The sequence below is a fragment of the Siphateles boraxobius genome, unplaced genomic scaffold (assembly GCF_051911475.1).
Source record: "Siphateles boraxobius isolate OS27281-9 unplaced genomic scaffold, OSU_SipBor_1 1, whole genome shotgun sequence".
In the NCBI taxonomy this organism is placed as follows: Eukaryota; Metazoa; Chordata; class Actinopteri; order Cypriniformes; family Leuciscidae; genus Siphateles; species Siphateles boraxobius.
Window position 1 is genome coordinate 13,667,270 of NW_027508699.1, and position 25,505 is coordinate 13,692,774.

Below are 25,505 nucleotides of genomic sequence, written 5' to 3' on the forward strand. Positions count from 1 at the left end.
TTTAAGTATATACTTTACTTAGAAACATCTAAGTAATTAATACAATAGATATTTTATGAGACACTATATCTACATGCTTTACAGAAATTATACACTTTGTGAACGCAGAGACCTTAATACTTGGTAGACAATACACAATGACGGTAACATTTGATGGATCGTTTTTGTGTTTGAATGTGTCATTTTGAGAAGAAAATGAAACAGTGTACAGAAAACTGTGAAAAATCAACCTCATTAATTATTCAAAGCCCAGTGCATGCTGGGAACACCAGTATCAGAAAAATGTAGTAATTTTACTTAATTTTAAAATGTTGATATTTACGCTTTCATTTCTACACGATTGAATTGAGTACTAATATAGAATTTACTTAGTTTTTTTTATATTCTTGCCTGAACTACCATTTTCATGTAAATTACTTTTTTTCTGTAGAATTTACTTCACCACAAACGTGCATTTACACTGGATTAAAAAAAGCGAGGAGTTTGCCTCCTCATTTCAGAACACTTATGCCACTTATGATCAAAAATACAGTAAAAACATTAATAGTGTGAAATATTATTGCAGCCTCAAATAACTGTTTTCTAATTTAATATCTTTTCAAATGTAACTTATTCCTGTGATGCAAAGCTGAATTTTCAGCATCATTACTCCAGTCTTCAGTGTCACATGATCCTTCTAACATGCTGATCATTCTAAAAATGATTTGTCTTTACTGTCACTTTTAATAGGCTACATTTAATGAATCCTTGTTTAATAAAAGCATTAATGTCTTTAAAAAGAAAATCTTTCTGACCCCAAACTTTTAAAGTGTAGTATTTTTATAATATAACGTAGTTATAATGTAAGTGTTGTTGCGAATATAGAGGGAGGCTGTGCTAGACACCATGTGCAGAGTCTGATTTATTTAAAGTAGGATGCTTTAGGATGCCTTGGGTTTTTAGGAGTCCAGTCATGCAGACAATATTTAAAATCAATGATAATATTTATTTCAGTGGTGCAATTGCATTATATTATCTCAGATTATTTTACCCAACAAAAAGTCTCAATATTTTCATACTGGCTATGTTTTGTATTCGTTTTCACTGTGTTCTGTTAGTGTTTTGCCTTAGCCTGGGTTTCCCCATGCTGCCTTGCGCGCGTTGCGATTTTATTCACACTGCTAGGCAGTCTGGATTCCATGGACCAGATTTTCGCCTCAGCGAGGGGACCAATCACAGAACGGGGAGGGAGCAGCAAGATGATGACGACGTCTATGCGACACACCGAAGCAGTTTGTTTGTACCTGTGGATCCAACATAGCAGCAGACGCGAAGTTACCTTTCGATGCAGCCTTAGATATTGTCCTAAGTAGTTTAGTTAAATCTCTGATCCATCGTCTTCTTCCTCGTCTAATTTATGTCGCTCTACATACGTCATCTGGTATTATTGAAATGATTGGCTATGAGCTACGTACAGGCGCATTTGATAGACATTCGTAGCATTCAATAAACGGCTCCTGGCATTCGTAAACCACGCCTCAAATACGTGAAAATGAACATGTGGTTCCCAGACCCACGTCTCAATGAGACTGGGTCTGAAGTTAGCCAGGCTAGATTTGCCTGCCTAAATAGTTAGTTTCCCTGGCTGTTAGTTAGTTTCTACACACCTGTATCTGTTCAACTTGTTTACGTTCCCCATGTATTTAAGCCCTGAGTTTCTTTCTGTTCCTTCATATCAGACGGTATCGTCAATGTTAAAGTGGTTAAGTTACGTTCTTCTCTGCGATCACCTGATTGTTCTGTTTTTGTATTTATTAAAGACTGTTTTCGTTTGATTCATCGTCTTCATGCGCTTTACTTCAACCATAAGTGACAGAACTCTTCTTGTCAAACAAATGAATTCAATTTCAGTTCATGTTCTACTAGACAAGAAGGGAGGCATCTCTTTCACATCTTGTGTGCCATGGCGTAGGACTATTTTTGTTTGATTTATTCGTGCATTATGTTGTCTTCAATATCATTGTGTGGGCATCTATCCCCTTTATTTATTCTACATTTGCTGTGTTTTGTGCGACACCTCTGTACTAATTGCTGTTAATAAATAAACAAGTCTGCTCATTTGTAGTTAAGCCCTGTTCGATGATCATAATGGCTTCAAATACCCATTTTATCCCCAGAAATCTCTGAAATTATTCAGTATTAAAATTGATTTTAGCCTTAGTATTGGATCAAAATGAAAATGTCACGCACCTCTGTATTGCTTTGCATTACTGATACAGTTAAAGTTGTGTTACATAGTCACAGTAGGATATGTAGTTCTCTATTAAAAGTGGTTTAATGAGCATTGGTCTCCAGTTTCCTGAGGGTGTGTTAATGTGCACTTGTGTTGTGCATGTTTTCTGTGTTTGATATTGACTTTCTTGTATGTGGCGGGGTCTCTAATCGTCCGTATTGATTGAATACCTCTGAAGGAATGAGTGTGGAGGAAGGTGAATGCACAACAGCTAGCTTTGTTTGTTTTAATCAGTGTGTAGTGCTGAAGGCCCTACGCCAGAGCAGATTTAAATCATAAGCCATGCACATCTCCAAATCATAAGCCATGCACATCTCCAGCGACTTTAACTTTCGTAACTCTAATTACTCTTGAATTGTAGCCCTCCTCCACTCTGAGAGTCGGGTAGTTGAGGAGAATTTATAAGGAGGTGGGCTGCCATCTTTCATTCACAGCTACACTGGATGTCCACTGCAGTTTTTGTTTTGTATTCAAATGTCAGATGGGTCATGCTGTGGATAATTGAGGTCCCTGCTCTTGTGGCAGGTTGAAAATAAAAAGTAGATTAAATAAAAGATCCACAGTGTTTGCATGTGGTAAAGGTTTGAGATACGTATCCAATTAAGATCTCTTCATTTTGAACCTTGCGACATCATGTACATTATCGTTGTACCATGTTGTGTTCCCAAGATACAAGATACTCGTAATTTCAAAATATACGGTCAAGATTCCCTTTAGACAAATTAGTTATTAACGCTATTTGAGGTGTGCATTTTAGTTCCACTTTACAATATATATATACTTTACAATAAGGTTCATTAGTTAACATTAGTTAACTAACATGAACTAACAATGAGCAATACATTTGTTACTGTATTTGCTCATCTTTGTTGATGTTAGTTCATAAAAATACAGTTCTTCATTGTTTGTTCATGTTAGTTCACAGCGCATTAACTAATGTTAACAAATACAATCTTTGATTTTAATAATGCATTAGTAAATGTTGATATTAATGTTAACTAAGATTTGCTGTAGAAGTATTGTTCATTCATTATTTCATTTTAACTAAGGTAGTTAACAAATGTTAACTAATAAACCTTATGGTAAAGTTTTACCTATTATATATAATCTCATATATAGTCTCATAATAGGCCTTTCGCAACATAAATGTTTAAGCCATGAATGTTCAAGAATAAGGATAATTATGGGAAGATAATTTTTGTGGTAATATTTTGAGTCACATTTACAAAAATAATATTACAGTATTAATAGAATTCACATCCATTTCTTGCAATGATGAAGCTGATGCCTTGGCTACCTATAGCACACATTATTGTAATTTTTAAACATATTTTAACTAAAATTTTATTCATGCAATATTATGTTTACAAATTGTTTCTTATAATGTTAATAATGTATTTATGTGTTATATATAATATACTTTAATACAATTAATTTTTAATAAGAACAGTGTTCAACTGCCACAAAAACAATGAAGATCTCAGTTGGAGTGACAGCACTAATCTTAAATATATACATTTACCTTTAATAAAAAGAACTCTCTAATTTATAGTGAAGTACTGCATAATTTAACAAAAATAAATCTGCTATAAAATACCCTAAAAGGCAACTTAGTATTTTTTAAACTGTTAGAAGACTAAACCAAATCAATACCTATTTTTAAACTAAATAAATTAATATGAACCATGCCAACAAACGTATTCTCTCTCATACAACTTACATGAAAGTGTATGTAATATTTCGAGATGATATACAGATCAAACTGTGTCCTGAATGGAACGTAACTCTGTCTTACATATAGGATGATTTTATATTTCACATTTCATATTGCTATATTAAACGGAACATCACTATGTTATACTTGCACCCTATGGCCACAGTCCACAGTGATTGCATGTGTCAGAAGGCTCCCTCTGCTCACTGTAGCGTTACAGGTGCTGATGGGAGAAAAGGCCCATTGTGCTGAGCTGATGGAATGCTCAGTCACTCCGCTAAATGTGCAACGGCCATTTCCATCGATTTAGTGTCACTTCTCAGATGACAGACCAATTCAGACAAGGTGTAGAGCATGGCGGTAGTAATATGATTTGGACTGCAGAAAAAAAACAATTCAGGAAATACCAGGAGGGATGTGCAGTTCACATGGTTCTGAGCAATGAGAGAGGAAATTTTGATAGTGATGCCTTAGTGATTCGTTTGGTCTCGTGCGATTGGTTTATCGTTGTTGTTATTTTGCTTAAAATGAAATATACAGCAAACCCAGTGATTCATACAGGGCTGTATGTATGTTTAATGAAGGCTTCTTGTGTATTTGTTGAAAATTTGCATATTGTTTCCTCAAACAAATCCACAGGAGATCAATTTCAGCTATTCCTCTTTCCTCTTAAAGCTGAAGCAGTCACTTTAACAAAGCATGTTGTAGTCATCGAACACTAACAGCCATGGAGAAGTAATCCTAACTCAGTGTCTTGCATTGGCAAGAGTTTAAAGATTCCTCACTGACAGACAGCCTGGCAGGTGGAACGGCAGGGGATAAAACTAAAATACATAAGCAAGCTTTATAGGTTCTCTTACGAGAGGTTCTCTCGTATTGCGTAAGTTTAGCTTACACTACGGGAAAGATTCATCTTCTCGAGATACTGAAGCCAAAAAATTATCCTTAATTTTGTATTCCTTGTCAACGCAGTGCAGCAGCTAGCAGACCTAGAGCAGGCCATCTCGCGTGCTCATTGGCTGCCCTGCGGGCAACTGCTGCAGCCTACCAGTGAGCCCGGCGTGACGTCACGCCCAATGAAGGGCGCCCGCGCCTTCATTGCGTCACAGCCCGCCAGAATGGGCGTGGCTTAGCGTATAACACTAGGGGCTGTAGGCTGACTTCCCTGATTTTCGTCTCTTCAGCGAGCTCTTCGCATCGCTGGATCTGAGAGAAGCCACCACCGCCGTCGAACAGCGGACAGCCAGCTTAGGAGAGCGCTGAGGAAGCCGGCCGTCTTCGCCACCTTCATCCATCCGTGCGAGCTACGCTATCCGGCGACGTATCCTTCACCTTGCTAAAACCTATTCTAAAACCTATTCTAAAAGAGCAGCGAGTGTCTTTTTTAAGACGCCTCGCACTTCCGGCTGTGAAGCGCTTCCGCTGTCGACCCTGCGGGCTCGACTCGAAGCCTTCAACACCCCCCGCCTCTCCTCACCGACGCGCAGCTGCCGCTCACGAGCCTCACTGCCGTCGCATCTGAGAATGAGGCCGAGGGACACGTACGAGCACGCGGCAAGCTCTCTTTACGTTACAAGAGAGCTACCCCGCCCTCATGTCCCCGTTCGCGCGTCATGCAGAGCCCTCTCGAGCTCTCTGCATGACCCGGACGGGCATCATCTGTGTTACATGTAGGTCCCGTGCCCACTACTCGTGCGCGCGCCCTTGTACAAACACTGTTCCAGTTCTGCTCGACCACCGAGCACACGGCTAGCTCTCTTTACGTTACAAGAGAGCTACCCCGCCCTCGCGTCCCCGTTCGCGCGTCATGCAGAGCCCTCTCGAGCTCTCTGCATGACCCGTACGGGCTTGCGCGCCGCCGTTGAAATGTCTCGCCATGTCAGTCCCCTTAGATAAGGCTACTGCAGTGGTGTATTTGGCAGCCAACGAGCCGGTAATGCAACCCACTCGCCTGCACACATCCGCCGTTCTCGCGGCGACCCGGAGAAATCTCAAGTGAGTATAATGTCAGATTAAGAATGTAAGTTACGTGCCCGCTCACGAGCGCTCACGCTTACTAACAGACACATCGCCTCCGAAAAGACGTGCGTGTTTAAGTTTATTCCCTGTCAGTCCCCTTCAAACAGGCTACTGCAGTGGTTCAATTAGCAGCCAACGAGCCGGTTTGTTGACCCTCTCGCCTGCACACAAACGCCGTTTTCACGGCGACCCAGAAAAATCTCAAAAAGAGTATTTAATGTCTGGTCCGGCTCATGCCGTCGGTGTTGTAAGTGTAATGAAAGTGCCCACGCCCCAGTGTTCACCACTACACATAAGCACGCCGAACCTCGCAGAGCACACTCTCATGAAGCGCAGAAAAGCCGCTCGAGTCTTGATGTAAGAAATGTGTCCACAAGTCTGTGCCCACTATCTGCCCGCTCTGTTACACGATCAAGAAAGCAGGTTATGAATGTAAGTCTCGTGCCCGCCAGAGTGCGTTCACGCTTGCTAACACAAACCTCCCCCCGGGCTCCGCCCGCGCGTTTTAAGTGTTATCACAAAACGCAGGGCATTAATAAAACGCTCCCCATCCATTATGATCGGGGCGTCAAATACACTTGTAAGTCTCGTGCCCGCGCTCACGCTTACAGTAAGCTTTTCAGCCCGGAGCGCTGCTCGCGCGTCAAAAAGTAAAAAAAAAAGAAAAAAAAAGAATGTTCCCCATCCCTTATGATTGGGACATCTCATATAAATCAGCCGGTCTCGGCTTTCAGCGAGCAGCCATTGCCCAGAACCGAGAGCGCCTGCGCCGCGCTTTCGGCTCCGGGTCAGTTTCACAAAAGAAAGCAGGTTATGAATGTAAGTCTCGTGCCCGCCTGAGTGCGTTCACGCTTGCTAACACTAACCTCCCCCCGGGCTCCGCCCGCGCGTTTAAGTGTTATCACAAAACGCAGGGCATTAATAAAACGCTCCCCATCCATTATGATCGGGGCATCAAATACACTTGTAAGTCTCGTGCCCGCGCACACGCGCTCACGCTTACAGGAAGCTTTCCCGCCCGGAGCGCTGCTCGCGCATCAAAAAATGACAAAAGACTGTTCCCCATCCCTTATGATTGGGACATCTCACATAAATCAGCCGGTTTCGGCTTTTCAGCGAGCAGCCATTGCCCAGAACCGAGAGCGCGCGCACCGGGCCATTCGCCCCCTAGCGGCTCACATAGCTGCGTGGGAAACTATCCCAGGGATTTCAGAATGGGTGTTGAGCACAATAAAGCAGGGCTATACACTTCAATTCATTCGCCGTCCCCCGCGCTTTCAACCTAGCCGCATATTTCCAGAAGGGCAGCTTTCTCCCTTCGAAAACATTTCAAAGGATGTTGGGATGTATGGCATCAGCTGCAGCGGTGCTCCAGCTGGGCCTACTGCGCATGCGCCCGCTCCAACGCTGGTTGAATGCTCGCGTGTCCCGCCGGGTCTCTGGCGGCCAGAAAATCAGAGTGACTCAGGCCTGCATAGCAGCTCTTCAGCCCTGGTTAGTGGCCGACTGGTACCAGCAGGGAGTAATGATGGTAACCATCTCTTATCGTAAAGTCATCTCGACAGACGCGTCCAACTCGGGTTGGGGCGCACTGTTCGAGGGCAGACCGGCCTTTGGCCAGTGGTCAGACCAGGAGAAGGGTTTTCACATAAACTGTCTGGAAATGATAGCGGTCGAGAACGCGCTGAAGTGCTTCCTCCCGTTCATACAGGACCAGCATGTTCTTGTCCGCTCGGACAACATGTCTGTGGTATCCTACGTAAACCGTCAGGGCGGTGTCAGATCCAGAAATCTCTGCAATCTGACGGAACGCCTCCTTATTTGGTCTCAGATGCACCTGCGCTCGCTGAGGGCGGCGCATGTGCCTGGCCATTTGAACGACGGCCCAGACAAACTGTCCAGGGACAATGTTCCCCCAGGGGAATGGTCCCTGCACCCCAAACGGTCCAGAAACTGTGGCGCCTATTCGGCAGAGCGGAAGTCGACCTATTTGCGTCAAAAGACAATGCTCAATGCCCGACGGTCTGTTCGAAGGACGAGGACGCGCTGGCCCAGGTTTGGCCCAGCCTCCCGCTATATGATTTCCCTCCGGTCTCTATGTTGCCACAGGTGATCAAGAGAATCAGTGAAACGTGCCACTCGGTGCTCCTCATAGCCCCGCGTTGGGAGAATCAGATTTGGTTCCCGGAACTAGCAGGGCTGTCACATACAGCTCCGTGGCCGAATCCGGTGAGGGCAGATCTCCTCTCTCAGGCTCGCGGCACGATCTGGCATCCCAATCCAGAGCGCTGGTCTCTGCATGCATGGTTGATCAACGGGTACTCGTTGCCCTGCCAGAAGGAGTGATGAACACGATCACGCAGTCTAGAGCCCCTTCCACGAGAAGGCTCTACGCGTCTAAATGGTCGGTTTTCTCTGGATGGTGCACCGACAGAGGTCTGGACCCGCGGACATGCGGGGTGGCGCATCTGCTCACCTTCCTACAAGAGCTGTTGGATAAGGGAAGGTCCCCATCCACGCTCAATGTATACGTGGCGGCCGTGGCAGCGTTCGCAGAATCGACGCACGGCCAGTCATTGGGAAGACACGAGTTGGCCATCCGCTTCCTTAGAGGAGCTAGAAGGATGAATCCGCCGCGCCCCCCGTCGGTTCCCATGTGGGATCTTTCATTGGTCCTCGAGGCCCTGAAAGCTTTTCCATTTGAACCACTAGACACCGTGGGGTTTAAATATCTATCACTGAAAACCGTCTTTCTGACTGCACTGTCGTCAGTAAAACGTGTAGGGGACCTGCATGTGCTGTCTGTCAGCGCGTCGTGTCTTGAGTTCGGACCGAATGACTCTAAAGTCATCCTCAGACCTAGACATGGCTATGTCTCTAAAGTGATGGGCAGTCCATTCAGAGCGCAAGTTATTTCGTTGTCAGCTCTCCCAGCATCTAACAGCGAAGGTGATGTGAATCTCCTCTGCCCTGTCAGAGCGCTGAGGTTTTACATTACGCGCTCCGCCTCCTTCAGGCGTTCGGAACAGCTTTTTGTTTCGTTTGGTGGGCGCACCAAGGGTCTCGCCTCCTCGAAACAGAGCCTGTCCAGATGGATAGTAGACGCTATAGCGGCCGCTTACGCGTCAAAAGGTCTGCAATGCCCTCTGGGCATCAGGGCTCATTCCACGAGAGGCGTGGCCTCTTCGTGGGCATGGTCCAGTGGAATTTCTATCCATGACATATATGTAGCGGCGGGCTGGAGCTCCCCGTCTACCTTTGTCAGGTTTTATAACCTAGAAGTTCCTGCCTTGCAGGCTAAACTGTTGTCAGTCTGAAGGAGAGGTGTATTCTGCCCAGATCTCCTGCTCAGATCTCCTGCTATGTGCCATGTGCCTATACAGACCGGCGCGCTGCTCTGTATTCCCTATGTGTGCTTATGTACAAGTAATGGCCCGTGTTGCTGGCCACCTTATTTTTTCCACTTATGGGGTTCCCCTGAAAGCTCGGGGTCTCATGTGGATGCTTGGCGCGCACGGCATTGACAAAGTGTTCCCGTAGGGTAAGCTAAACTTACGCAATACGAGAGAACCTCTCGTAAGAGAACGATACTCGGTTACTAACGTAACCTCGGTTCTCTCTAGAGAGGGAACGAGTATTGCGTAACCGGCCGTGCTCGCGCCACGAGCGACTTCGCTTCAGTCGACGAAAACCAGGGAAGTCAGCCTACAGCCCCTAGTGTTATACGCTAAGCCACGCCCATTCTGGCGGGCTGTGACGCTATGAAGGCGGGGGCGCCATTCATTGGGCGTGACGTCACGCCGGGCTCACTGGTAGGCTGCAGCAGTTGCCCGCAGGGCAGCCAATGAGCACGCGAGATGGCCTGCTCTAGGTCTGCTAGCTGCTGCACTGCGTTGACAAGGAATACAAAATTAAGGATAATTTTTTGGCTTCAGTATCTCGAGAAGATGAATCTTTCCCGTAGCGTAAGCTAAACTTACGCAATACTCGTTCCCTCTCTAGAGAGAACCGAGGCTACGTTAGTAACCGAGTATCGATTTCCATCCTGTATCTTCTTTCCTTCTCCTACTGTATGTGAAAATATCTGCCATTTTTACTTGAATCTTCCCAGCAGTCAGTCATCCGCTCATTGACAGCAGCAATAGCAAGCAAAAGAAATCACTCTCAGTGACAGAGATTGGGAAATCCCAACCATTTTTAATGAGAATGTTTCCATATACAGTAGTAGGCTGTATCATGTTGGCTCTTTTCCTATCTGTAACAGGTTTGATTGTAAAAAATGTATTGATGATATACAGCAGTGATCTCAGTATTGGTACCGGAACCACTTTGGGTTGTAATAAGTAATAAGTGGGATAACATACAGTCAGTCGATCACAAATTAGGGTGAAACGAGAACATGTACCTCATATCTGTCTATGATTTTCCCTGCTAAACCTCATATCTCTTATACCTAATTAACGTTAGATGTTTCCTTTTTATTTCCTTAGGTGAACCTCGCAAGTTTGACCCAACATTTAGAGGGCCAGTTTACAACAGGTAAATCAACCTTCATGTCCTTTCATTGTTGCAGATTTACACACAGTCATCATTATTTCGAAGCCGTTAACTATTCAGAATGTGAATTAACAAAGTGAATGTGAATTTATGAGTAATAAATTCAAAACAGCTGATGAATGTGGTGATGCACCAAGCACTTATGGAGTATTTATTGCTATTTCTGTTGAGTGGAAAGGAGTGAAATATAAATAATATCCCAAATAAATATGGACAGTGATTCTTTTTGAAGTGAATAGAAGCATTAAGTTTGTCCTTTGATTTTAATAATACACGCATCAAAGTGTTAACTGCACTGACAGTAATGTTTCTGTTCACTTTATTACACCGTTTGCAATTCTCTTCTCACAGAAATATTCACCGTTGTCATGGAGATGCTCTTCTTACAGTACATTCCTTTTCATTGCATTCATTAGATCTCATTTATTGCTAAAAATGTATTGTAAGTGTGTGTGTGTATCATGTGGATCATCAGCTGAACAAATCCAATACACTACAGCTATAGAGGCTGTGTAGTCATTTAGCTGGTCTGTAAATCAATGGGCTTGATAAAACTGTCTCTAGGGCTCAGTTTATTATGTATCTGTGGCTAAAAGCCATGTGTTGTCGGAAAACAGCACGATTCGATGGCATTTACTCAGTAAAGTAAGAGTGAGTGGAATCTGAGGAGCTGTGAAACAGTCAAAAGCGGTCAGGCAGGCGTCAAACGGAGGCCCAGTAACCCATATAGAGTGATGATGGATCATTAAATAAAGAATGAGGAGACCGTTCACTTCACTAACAGTTTCTGTCTGAGGAGAGGAAGGCAGCGAGTGCGGCTAGTGAAAGTGTGGCCGAGGGAGAAAGAAACTGCTGTCTTGTATTACCTCTTTTCATATGGGAAGATCACAGTCAGACTGTCTTCAAAGCACAGTGTAATTTCAATGTGATATCATTAGTATTCATCAGGATCCTTGCGTAAAGAGTTGTTCTGATTGTGTACGGTTGGATAGAGAAAAAAAATGACAATATCAGCATAATGAAAGTCCCTGTAATGTACATTTTATTTTGCATTTAAGTTATTTTATTTATGAAATAGTATTTATGTATTTATTAAAATGATATGTATTAATTAATTAAATAATATTATTTTTTATATTTTTTTAATAAAAGTGTTTGTATTATTAAATGTTATGAATAATTATTTATGAAAAATACTTTTTAAAAATAATTTTAGATTTGAATTAAAATAATTTTACATTATTTTGTATTACTTAATATTTTGCATGTTTATCAAGCCCTGCAAATTCAGGTTTCACTATCCTTGTGGAGATCATGAGCAGAGGATTCCTAAATTGGTCCTGTCTAGTTGACTATCCAAACATACAATGAATTTATATGCTCTAGAAAACAGCTCACCCTGGTCATTTTGCTGATTCGTGGGCTGATGCTGACAGGACATTTATCGAGGCATCTTTTGTTAAAGGTTCCTAACATGATTGGCTTCACTGAGCCCATTAGCACTCTGATGTGAATACTTGGTTGAGATGATTACACATTTGATGCAAAGCAATTACACAGAGAGAGAGAGAGAGAGAGAGAGAGAGAGAGAGAGAGAGAGAGAGAGAGTCAAAGCACAAGGCATTACCCTCTAATGTCTATTGCTTTTCTGAATTCTGAGTCTTTAACAGTAGAAATTAGGGATGAGTAATTCTCAGGCACAGGTTTGAATTCTTCAGCCATTTAAATTCCTCACCAGCCCCTCTTGGATTCCCTGAAGTGGGAAGAGGGAGACAGGAACGATTGGCTCTTGATAGCTGGAGATGTAATTATAGATTGCGCTATGTACAGCAAAGCCGCAGTTATTCTGCGCTTTCTCTTCATGTATGATGGTTCAATTTGTCTCACCCATTGGCTTCATTCTGGAGGAGGTCAGTGAGCTTGGCTAATGGGAAGTAGATGACAGTCATATTAGAAGTTAAGAAGTCAAACGGGCTAAAATAGCCTATGTGCCTTTACTCTCAGGGTTGTATGAAGCCAGCAAATCAGATTAGAGCTTTCCAGATCGAGAAAGTGCTTTCCAGTTTTGTGTGGAGTATGCAACAGATGGCCAAGTCTTTTCATGCTTATTAGTTACTGCTCTCATTATAGATTGGCAATCATCTTGCTTACCTGTCTTTAATTTCTGTCTTATGCCGCATTCCAGACATAGTCGGATTTTCAAAAAATGTCAAAAAAATTTCCAGTGACGCTTCTCACTGAAGCCTGGGTTGATAGATCTACCCTGAATTCACGAGTCGGATGTTTGACTTTGCGTTCCATTCCAGTCATTATTTTAAGTGAAATATCCTTGAATTAGAAAGACTCATTATTTATTTCCTGTGCCTACTCCTCTATATACCTACTCCTACTTCTTAAGCCTTGACAAGCTAGCCCAGCGATTAGTGACTGAGCATTAAATCTCCAGACCTTTGAATCCTTTGTGTAACACCACATCATTACATGAGTATAATAGTCATTGCACATGGGCAGCAGTCTCATTCAGGGAGAAACACATGTACTCGACTGGAGCCAGTCAGAGTACTCTGCTGCCTGTCAGCACAGTCAATCTGCCGTCCATCAAAGGACTCACACACACAGCGGTGATATATAGAGCTGCTATTCACAGGTCAGCTTAACACACACTTACCAATGGATGTGTCCGAAAGCTGGGAAATTCTGCCTTTGCTTGCAGAATGAGTCTGTCTGTCTGTCTATCTGTCTGTCTATCTGTCTGTCTATCTATCTATCTATCTATCTATCTATCTATCTATCTATCTATCTATCTATCTATCTATCTATCTATCTATCTATCTATCTATCTATCTATCTATGCCTAGCAACTAGCTTAAACATGTCAACAACACCTAGTAACATACTAGCAATGTACTAAAAAATGCTAGCTTCATTCCATACAAAATATGCAAGCAAAGCCTAACAAAATGCTAAAACAGGTTAGAAATGTGTTAAAACATCCCAGCAATGTTAGTTACTTGCTAAAACACGTTAGCAATGTGCTAAAACATGCCAGCATCTAGAAACATGTTAGGAAAATGTTAAAACATGCTAGAGTCATGTTAGCAGCATGCTAGCTATGCCTAACAGAATGTTTGGGTATTTTTTGACAGATTGCATGGATTTAAAACCTTCAAGCTTTTAAAACAACTGGCCAGGCCAAGTTTTTTCCTGACAAACTTTTTAAGTTTGAATTGCTGGCTGATTGGATAAGCACATTTCATTTTCACTTGAGCATAAAACAAGGTGAGTCTATGCAATACATTGCGTCACATGCAATACCCCCCGCAAACTCTTTTTGTCCTTTTTTTGTTTGTTTCTAGAGTAATAGTACACTGTACTAGTATAAAGAAAAGGAGATTTTCAAGCAATTACTTTGATTTCAGGCAATAACCTGACTAATAGAGCCATATGCTTTAAACCCAGAACATTTTTTTCCAATATTTATAACTCTCAGCTTGATTCGGCAATGCTTTTGTAAAAACTGAAAATAAATACGAATCAGTCAGAAACGTACAGATTGTATCTTTGAATTTTATTTGAAATTTAAAGGCAGCAGTTAGTTAAATTAAATTAAGCGGGTTGAATTTGATTTTACTGAGTCTGTGATCTTTTCTCTTGCTGTTCTTGGAAGTACAGTCTAACGGAGTGACTGGGGGATATTACTGAACCATCAATCTTTTGATGTGTGAAATTACTCCTCGTCTCATCATTAGGTGTCAGAAATCTGCAGAAAGCTACTGTCACGAAAACCACACGGGAAGCACAGAATCCATGAGCAGTAGTTTAATAAAGGGTAATCCAAACTCGTCGTCAACATGCAGGGGTCAAAATCCAAATAAAGCCGTAAAAACAAGAAACAAAACAGGAACTCGAACAAAAACAGACCTGAACTGGTGTGACACAAAACAAGGAATCCGTAACAAATACTAAAACAGACAGGGTATTTATATACCCACAATCTAACAAAGTGATGGGAAACAGCTGAGTGCAATGAACTGATGAGTGACAGACAGAATGCTGGGAAATGAAGTCAAATGTGAAAGACACGATGACACCGGCTCAGGAACAGAAGACACCGGCTCAGGAGCAGCAGACACCGGCTCAGGAGCAGCAGACACCGGCTCAGGAGCAGCAGACACCGGCTCAGGAGCAGCAGACACCGGCTCAGGAGCAGCAGACACCGGCTCAGGAGCAGCAGACACCGGCTCAGGAGCAGCAGACACCGGCTCAGGTGCAGCAGACACCGGCTCAGGAACAGACACAAGAACTGTAACAGTCACAAGAACAGACACAAACACAGAAACAAACACTGGCTCTGGTGCTGGAACAGGCGTTGGCTCTGGAACAGACATTGGCTCCAGCCCTGGAACAGGCCTTGGCTCCACCTCCGGCTCCGGAACAGGCACTGGCTCTGCCTCCGGCTCCGGAACAGGCACTGGCTCCGGCCCCGGATCAGACACTGGCTCCGGTCCCGGATCAGACACTGGCTCCGGTCCCGGAACAGACACTGGCTCCGGTCCCGGAACAGACACTGGCTCCGGTCCCGGAACAGACACTGGCTCCGGTCCCGGAACAGCAGACACGGACATGTCCAGGATCCGAGCCAGACGCTCCAGATAGTCTAGGTCCATGAAGGCAGACGGCACTGGCTCTGCCTGAATTAGAAAGACTCATTATTTATTTCCTGTGCCTACTCCTCTATATACCTACTCCTACTTCTTAAGCCTTGACAAGCTAGCCCAGCGATTAGTGACTGAGCATTAAATCTCCAGACCTTTGAATCCTTTGTGTAACACCACATCATTACATGAGTATAATAGTCATTGCACATGGGCAGCAGTCTCATTCAGGGAGAAACACATGTACTCGACTGGAGCCAGTCAGAGTACTCTGCTGCCTGTCAGCACAGTCAATCTGCCGTCCATCAAAGGACTCACACACACAGCGGTGATATATAGAGCTGCTATTCACAGGTCAGCTTAACACACACTTACCAATGGATGTGTCCGAAAGCTGGGAAATTCTGCCTTTGCTTGCAGAATGAGTCTGTCTGTCTGTCTATCTGTCTGTCTATCTATCTATCTATCTATCTATCTATCTATCTATCTATCTATGCCTAGCAACTAGCTTAAACATGTCAACAACACCTAGTAACATACTAGCAATGTACTAAAAAATGCTAGCTTCATTCCATACAAAATATGCAAGCAAAGCCTAACAAAATGCTAAAACAGGTTAGAAATGTGTTAAAACATCCCAGCAATGTTAGTTACTTGCTAAAACACGTTAGCAATGTGCTAAAACATGCCAGCATCTAGAAACATGCTAGGAAAATGTTAAAACATGCTAGAGTCATGTTAGCAGCATGCTAGCTATGCCTAACAGAATGTTTGGGTATTTTTTGACAGATTGCATGGATTTAAAACCTTCAAGCTTTTAAAACAACTGGCCAGGCCAAGTTTTTTCCTGACAAACTTTTTAAGTTTGAATTGCTGGCTGATTGGATAAGCACATTTCATTTTCACTTGAGCATAAAACAAGGTGAGTCTATGCAATACATTGCGTCACATGCAATACCCCCCGCAAACTCTTTTTGTCCTTTTTTTGTTTGTTTCTAGAGTAATAGTACACTGTACTAGTATAAAGAAAAGGAGATTTTCAAGCAATTACTTTGATTTCAGGCAATAACCTGACTAATAGAGCCATATGCTTTAAACCCAGAACATTTTTTTCCAATATTTATAACTCTCAGCTTGATTCGGCAATGCTTTTGTAAAAACTGAAAATAAATACGAATCAGTCAGAAACGTACAGATTGTATCTTTGAATTTTATTTGAAATTTAAAGGCAGCAGTTAGTTAAATTAAATTAAGCGGGTTGAATTTGATTTTACTGAGTCTGTGATCTTTTCTCTTGCTGTTCTTGGAAGTACAGTCTAACGGAGTGACTGGGGGATATTACTGAACCATCAATCTTTTGATGTGTGAAATTACTCCTCGTCTCATCATTAGGTGTCAGAAATCTGCAGAAAGCTACTGTCACGAAAACCACACGGGAAGCACAGAATCCATGAGCAGTAGTTTAATAAAGGGTAATCCAAACTCGTCGTCAACATGCAGGGGTCAAAATCCAAATAAAGCCGTAAAAACAAGAAACAAAACAGGAACTCGAACAAAAACAGACCTGAAGCAGGAGCAGCAGACACCGGCTCAGGAGCAGCAGACACCGGCTCAGGAGCAGCAGACACCGGCTCAGGTGCAGCAGACACCGGCTCAGGTGCAGCAGACACCGGCTCAGGTGCAGCAGACACCGGCTCAGGAACAGACACAAGAACTGTAACAGTCACAAGAACAGACACAAACACAGAAACAAACACTGGCTCTGGTGCTGGAACAGGCGTTGGCTCTGGAACAGACATTGGCTCCAGCCCTGGAACAGGCCTTACCTCCACCTCCGGCTCCGGAACAGGCACTGGCTCCGCCTCCGGCTCCGGAACAGGCACTGGCTCCGGCCCCGGAACAGGCACTGGCTCCGGCCCCGGAACAGACACTGGCTCCGGTCCTGGATCAGACACTGGCTCCGGTCCCGGAACAGACACTGGCTCCGGTCCCGGAACAGACACTGGCTCCGGTCCCGGAACAGACACTGGCTCCGGTCCCGGAACAGACACTGGCTCCGGTCCCGGAACAGCAGACACGGACATGTCCAGGATCCGAGCCAGACGCTCCAGATAGTCTAGGTCCATGAAGGCAGACGGCACTGGCTCTGCCTCCGGCTCTGGAACGGGTACTGGCTCTGCCTCCGGCTTTGGGACAGGCATTGGCTCTGCCTCCGGCTCTGGGACAGGCATTGGCTCTACCTCCGGCCCTGGAACAGACACTAGCTCCGGCCCTGGAACAGCAGACACGGACATGTCCAGGATCCGAGCCAGACGCTCCAGATAGTCCAGGTCCATGAAGGCAGACGACACTGGCTCAGCCTCCGGCTCTGGAACGGGGACTGGCTCTGCCTCCGGCTCTGGAACAGGCATTGGCTCTGCCTCCGGCTCTGGAGCAGACAATGGCTCTGCCTCCGGCTCTGGAGCAGACAATGGCTCTGCCCCGGCTCTGGAACGGGCACTGGCTCTGCCTCCGGCACTGGAACGGGCACTGGCTCTGCCTCCGGCTCTGGAACGGGCACTGGCTCTGCCTCCGGCTCTGGAACGGCAGACACTGGCTCCGGCTCTGGAACAGGAGACACTGGCTCCGGCTCTGGAACAGCAGACACGGGCATGTCCAGGATCCAAGCCAGACGCTCCAGATAGTCCAGGTCCATGAAGGCAGACAGAACGTGAACAGTCTCTGACTGGACAGACGGAACGTGAACAGTCTCTGACTGGGCGGACGGAACGTGAACAGTCTCTGACTGGGTGGACGGAACGTGAACAGTCTCTGACTGGGCAGACGGAACGTGAACAGTCTCTGACTGGGCAGACGGGACGTGAACAGTCTGTGACTGGGCAGACGGGACGTGAACAATCTCTGACTGGGCAGACAGAACGTGAACAGTCTCTGACTGGGCAGACGGAACGTGAACAGTCTCTGACTGGGCAGACGGAACGTGAAACATCTCTCTATCACCTCCTCTACGGCGACCTCCACGGGTCCCGCGGAACTTTACCAACCGGGTCCCCTTAAACAACTCCCTTCTCTCCCGCTCGGTGGCTGGGGAAGAGATGTAGCAAAACATACCGCTGGATTGTTTGTGACGGATTCCTTCTGTCACGAAAACCACACGGGAAGCAGAGAATCCATGAGCAGTAGTTTAATAAAGGGTAATCCAAACTCGTCGTCAACATGCAGGGGTCAAAATCCAAATAAAGCCGTTAAAACAAGAAACAAAACAGGAACTCGAACAATATCAGACCTGAAGTAGTGTGACACAAAACAAGGAATCCGTAACAAATACTAAAACAGACAGGGTATTTATACACACAATCTAACAAGGTGATGGGAAACAGCTGAGTGCAATGAACTGATGAGTGACAGACAGAATGCTGGGAAATGAAGTCAAATGTGAAAGACACCGTGAAAACGAGGACCTCTAGTGTCAAACAAGGGAAACACAACCAGACACCGTGACAGCTACTGTACAGCCTCTGTCAAGAGCATCGGCAGTCATCTAGCATCTAGCCTCTGTTGGCTTCTGATCTCAACTGGTGATCGGTTCTTTGGAGATTTGATGGGAGCCATATGACAAAACGGCGAAATTCTACGCACATGGCACCCTTTAGCGTGAATATAACACGCGAACCCAAGGCGTCATAAAGTTGACTGGCATCCTTTAGCGTGAATATGAGACGCAGACCCTACCCCACACCTAAACCTACCCATCACAGTGCGTGTTATATTGACGATAAAGGGTGCCATGTGCGTAGTATTTCGCCGTTTTGTCAGGCGTCACATATGACGCCAAAGTATGAGAATGCGTTAGATGCTGATACACAATCATTTGTTTTATGCTATGGTATGTAACTAATATGATGATCAAAACTGTAAATCTGAACTAAAACAGCTTTCATGCTACAGGGTTTCACATGCTTTAAAGGAATATTCCAGGCTCACTACATGTTAAAGGATTATTTCACCTCAAAATGAAAATTTCCTAATAATTTACTCACTCCAATGCCATCCAAGATATCCATGTCTTTCTTTCCTCAGTGGAAGAGAAATTAAGTTTTTTAAGGAAAACATTTCTGGATTTTTCTTCGAATAATGGACTTCAATAACAACCAGCGTTTTGAAGTCCAAATCAATGCAGTTTCAAAGGTCTTTGAAGTGCTTCGGACTGTGCACGATCGCAGCTGATGAGGAGGAGGATCTTATCTCGCGTAATGATAGGTCATTTTCAAAAAAAAAAAAAATATATATATACATACTTTTCAACTACAATTGTTCGGATTGAGCTGATCTGCAATCTCCTTCGCATGGTCGAGTGGGGCGGTACTTCCGCCGGCGCCCGTGACATCGACAGTGACCTTTCAACGTGATGACGTAGTTCCCAGCGCGTTGCAGATCAGCTCAATCCGAACAATTGTAGTTAAAAAGTATTTTTTTTTTTTTTTTTTTTTAATGACCCATCGTTTCACAAGATAAGACCCTCCTCCTCAGCTGCGATCGTGCACAGTCCGTTGAAGCACTTCAAAGACCTTTGAAACTGCATTGATTTGGACTTCAAAACGCTGGTTGTCATTGAAATCCATTATTCGAAGAAAAATACATAAATGTTTTCCTCAAAAAACTTAATTTCTCTTCGACTGAGGAAAGAGAGACATGGATATCTTGGATGGCATTGGGGTAAGTAAATTTTAATTTTGAGGTGAACTAATCCTTTAAGCTAATTTGACAGTATTTGTTGCGTAATGTTTATTACTGCAAAAAGTAATTTTGACTTGTCCGTAGCAAAAATGGAGGTTACAGTGAGGCACTTGCAATAAAAGTCAATGCAACCAATATTTGGAGGATTTAACAACAGAAATGTGAAGCTTATAATTTTATAAGAGCATTCGCATTCATTCTTATGTTAACAATATATATTATTTGAGCTGTTTAAATCATGTTTACAGTCATTTTAGGGTTTTAAAGTTTGTTGCATTGCATTGTCGTCGCAATGAAGTTGTAAAATTGGATATAATTTACAAACAAAAAGGCTAGTAGTTTTCCACACTGAAATCAAGGTTTTTGTTTTTTCTTGTGGCTATACTGTTGAGTGTTTTAATGGTTACGATTTAGCCCTGTTCACTTCTATAGCAAAGCCTCAGGTCGAATTTTTTTTAAAATGTGATCAACATGATGCCACAAGTTCTGTAAATTCTTGCACTTAACATATTGAACCAGGAATATTTATTTCTAAATCAGGCTTTAAAACATAATAATGTACAGTAGATGGATATCAGTGTGTAACTTGGCATTGGGTTTTTAAGTAAAAACTGTACTGTAAACTGTATATCCTGATCCTACACTGCTATTAACCAAACCATTGAAAAGTTAGGGGCAGAAATAGAAACAAAGTGACCTGTAAAATGGTTGATTGGAACAAAACTCTATTAACATTGAAAGATGTATTTAACACTCTTTGCTGTATCACATCATGTCTGGTTTGGACACAGTCTTAGTCTATGATTCGTCCTGTGACAGATTTCATTTGACACATTCAGCATCCTAAGGCTCAGAATTCAGAGAAAATGAGGTATTAGAATTGATCTCAAGTCAAATCAAAATTTAATCAGAAAAGTTGTAAGCCATTTTTCTCAGTTCCAGTGATGGCGCGTCTGAGGGTGAAATCCACAGGGCAAATGAGCTGATGGGCGAACTCTTTAGAAACGTCTCTGAGAAGAGATGAGACATGAGAGTGTCTTCTGGCAGGACAGCAGGTGAGGTTGTGCTGGAGGAGCATGAGGATAGTCAAGACACTGGCAGCACAGAGACTGCAAATAATTGACAATGTATGTATTACAATGAAAGTCACTCAATCCGTGTAAAAATCTAAAGTCCATAGTCAGTTGAGCTGCATGTTGTAGTCATTAGACCTGAGATACTTTCAGAAAGAAGCAGGTAAGAACAGAGAAAAAGGTCAAAAGTGCAAAAAATGAAATACAGGAAGAGAAAGTTCAATTATTTAGCGAGAGAGAGATGTGTTTGTAAGAGAAGTTCCACTCGCTGGTTCTTAGGCACCTCTGACCAGCTGATGCTCTTTCTTTGTTCATCCTTGAGATCTCTAAAGCACAGCACTGACCAATCGATTGATAATTCTGAGTTTGAGAAAATCCCTGTGAAGTTATCACAAGCCTAACATCAGACGAGACGGGTTGAAAGACGCTTTCTTCTTGTTTACCTGGCCAGTTGTCTGCAATATCAGTGACTTTCACATACTGACTGCCTGCCCTTCTGACTTCTTCCAACAACTTGACTGTATGCCTTTAAAGTATTGCTGAGTGTGGCGAACAGGACGGCCGAGGGACGTGAGAGAACGGCGCGAGGCCGGTGGTGCGATTGCTAATGAGCAACACCTGTGAAGCACACCGGTCTCGCGTCTCTCACGGAGGAGCGGAAGCATAAAGGAGGAGCGACGACGTTGATGATCGAGAGAGGAACAGGCCTGTATTTTAGTTGTGTTTTTTTGGGTTTTTGTATTTTATTTTAGCCAGCAGTCGTCCGCGAGGGGCTGCTGGCAGTTCTTTGTTTATTTTCGGTAGCCAGCAGTCGTCCGCGAGGGGCTGCTGGCGGTATTTTGGTTTGTTTGTTTTATTTTAAATAAAGTTTCTTTGATTGTTCGCCGGTTCCCGCCTCCTTCTTCCCTGAACTTTGCTACACTGGTGCCGAAACCCGGGAAGAGGGAGGAACGCGCTGTCAGAGAGTCCTCGCCGCTGTGGGGAATCCGCAGTGCCATCGAGCATGGTGCGCGAGTCACCGCTGCTCGCCGTGGGCCGGAGCCTGCTGCCATCCGCCGGGCAGGGGGGGAGCAGGGAGCGGGGGACTCGCGGCCATGGACGCTTGAGGTGGTGCGCTGATGTGAGTTGCCGGGGGGACGGTCAAGCTCACTGCCGGCCGCCTGGGTATTGGAGGGGCGGCTGCCATCCGGAAGGGAGAGGAGGAGTCGCCGCCGTCGGCCGGAGCCTGCTGCCGTCCACCAGGAAAAGGGGAGGAACAGGGAGCGGGGGACTCCTGCCGTCTGCCCTTGAGCCCAAGGAGCCGTCACCGTCCACTGGGCGGCGGAGGAGCGTCGAGCCATCCACCGAGGGCTACCCAGCGTCACCGCCAAGCACCGTGGAGAAGATCGCCCAGCTGGTAGGGGACCAGATGGCAGCGCGTTGTGGGAACCGGGCCAAGCATAAAGCATAAAGGAGGAGCGACGACGTTGATGATCGAGAGAGGAACAGGCCTCTATTTTAGTTGTGTTTGGTTTTTGTATTTGTATTTTATTTTAGCCAGCAGTCGTCCGCGAGGGGCTGCTGGCAGTTCTTTATGTTTATTTTCGGTAGCCAGCAGTCGTCCGCGAGGGGCTGCTGGCGGTATTTTGGTTGGTTTGTTTTATTTTAAATAAAGTTTATTTGATTGTTCGCCGGTTCCCGCCTCATTCTTCCCTGAACTTTGCTACACTGAGTACTGATAGCTGGTTGCTAGGGTGTTATGGGTGGTTCCTAGCATTGCTATCTGGTTGCTAGGGCATTGCTACTGTAGCTGGTTGCTAGGGCATTGCTTGTAGTAGTGCTTCTTGTTGTGGTTGGTTGCTGCTTTCATATGGGTGGTTGGTAGCACATTGCTAACTGCTTTCTGTGGTTTTGTGAGTGGTTGCTAGCAGCTGGTTTGCTAAAGTGTTGTGGGTGGTTGCTAAAGTACTGCTTATCGAGTGTTGTGGGTGGTTGTTAGGGTGATTTATTAGAAAGCATTGCTAGCTGGTTTCTAGGGTGTTACTAGGTGGTTGATATAATGTTGTGGGTTGTTTTTAACAATTTTAGGTGGTTATTAATAACAATTGCTAGCTAATTGTTAGGATGCTAATAAGTGTTTTAGAATGGTTTAAGTGGTTTCTATCATTTGTAAGTAGTTGCTAGCATTCCTAGCTGGTTGTAAAGATGTTACTAGGTGGTTGCTAGAATGTTGTTGGATGTTTAATACTTAAAGTTGATGATTTAAACAAATCTAACCCTAAACATGAAAACATTTATGGAACAGAAATATCCATGAAACTAATTGAACATTGTGACTAAGCGTTATGTGAAATTAGTTAGCAGTTAGCAGTGAGCAGCACATTTGGATTGAGGCTGTGCGGAGCTCAGTGTTTAGCACTGACCCACCTGCTGCTATTGATAATGAGCTCTAATCGGCTTATGAGTTTGAAATCTCTCCTGCCCTTCCCTATCTATTTACAGAGGAGGCGGGCTTAAGGTTTTACGTTTGGAGGGGGGTGAGATTGACCTCAATCAAACCAGGTTTAATGTAACCTTGGCATGAGAATGTGGGCCTTTATAAATAGTCTCATAAATGTCTGGATCGTGTATCACTCTCAGGTGCAAGTTAAAGGGTAATTGTATCAATAATGGTCATAGTACTTCTCTTTGTACCTCTGTAAAGCCTTCATTCGAGCCCGATCGGAAGGCCTAATTTACGGCTAGGTATGTTAAATGCAAGGATTTTTTTAGTGGGCACTGTTATGTACTGCAAACTTATTTTGCTAATGTTTGTGTGTAGCTAATATGCAATAGGATAAAGCATAAAAAATCTGCTGTGAAGAGATCTTATCTGACAGACATGGACATTTCTACTCCTCGCTACCTTATTCTGAACTTAAGGCAGGGTCACAGGCAGTCCTGCCTTGACATTTTGTCCGGCTCTGGTTTCATCAATCAGACCGTGATTAGCAAACTGTGAAGGTAGCACGACTAGTCAAGACTTCTATCCAGGCTGAAATGCACTGAAAATACATTTGATTGTATGTGGTGCATTAATTGATTCTGCTAGATCAAACATTGCCAACCACACAAAACCTCTGTGGTTTATTGTAAGGTATGACTATGAATATATGAATAAGAATACAATGAAGAATAAGATCAAGAATAAGATGTCCAGATTTTTAATGTCAATAAATCTAGTCCCAGCACATTTATTTAATGGTTCTGCTCTAATTAATCTAAACTTTTTATACATTTGTGAGATGTATTGCATCTGAAAAAAATCTTTGTTCATTTATTTTATGTTGGATATGAAATATCATAGTTATTGATTTAGTATTTCAGATTAATTACACCTTTTCAAAAAAGAAAAATATATATATATATATATATTAAAAATTTATATTGGATGTATTTGAATTGAATTAATTATTTCAAAACCAGGGTAATTTTGTACTATATAAAAATAATTTAGCAAAGGTTTCAATTGATTTCCTTTAATATTTTTCTTAATTATTTCTGTAACATAATCCACTGAAGGCGAGCTTGCACTTTAATTTAGATCCAATATGAATAAATAATAAACGGATGAAGACTTGCCAAACAGCGATACAGGGAACAATATAAGACAAGAGTCATGAAATGTTTTTCTTAAACATTTTCCATAACTCTGTATTACAGTCATAATGTTTCCTTACGTACCATTAGTCTTTTGCATCTGACCTTCCTTCAGCTGCAACTGCCCACCTTCTATGCTGTCTGTAAATAGTGTTGTTTTTCATTTCTGTTTGTATCACAATTGCAATGCGATATGCAACTGCAATCGCTCATTTCTTGGACTGGGCAAATGTCTATTGTCCATTTATGTATGAACTGATCGTTTGTTCTTTACTGTTATTGTGAAGTGACCTTGAGCTTGGGAAAGGCGCTATATAAATTAAACTTATTATTATTATTAATATTAATATTAAGAGACTGTGGAAACATGAGGTCAATAAATACACAGAGACTAATGACTTGACAAGACACACCTGTGAACATGATTAAACAATGAACCAATGAGAACAACACATTAAACCAGGAAGCGCATTACATGATTACATGAGGACAAGGGAATCACATGACAAAGGGGAGAACATGGCAGGATAACATAACTGTGAAAACCACAAAATAAGACATGGAACATGAACATGAAACGAAACCAAAACTAGAAGTGACAATTTCCTGGGATGCGTCATTCAGAACATGCTAAATTCACTGATCATGAGGGTGGCATCTTCCTTCATCTTTCTCCATGAAAGGTCATATTGTACTAATTGAATACTTTATTGTTTTGTGTGTGTTGTAATGAGAGATGTGTCAAGTTTTTAAAAAAGTCCACCTTTCAACCTCCATGCTCTTATAGAAATTACCCAGACACAGCTGTCTCCTCCAAATAATCACTTTCATCAAACCCTTTGAGAGGCAAGCAAAGTAAT

At 43.5% G+C, this 25,505-nt stretch overlaps 1 protein-coding gene across 1 annotated transcript in view; it reads left to right on the forward strand.

Moving 5' to 3' along the window:
* Positions 1–25,505, forward strand: part of slc44a5a (solute carrier family 44 member 5a) — a 94,095-nt gene that overhangs the window by 41,995 nt on the left and 26,595 nt on the right. Inside the window, exon 2 of the mRNA XM_077217840.1 lies at positions 10,496–10,544. Coding sequence (XP_077073955.1) covers positions 10,496–10,544 — 49 coding nt within the window. The remainder of the gene's footprint in view (positions 1–10,495; positions 10,545–25,505) is intronic.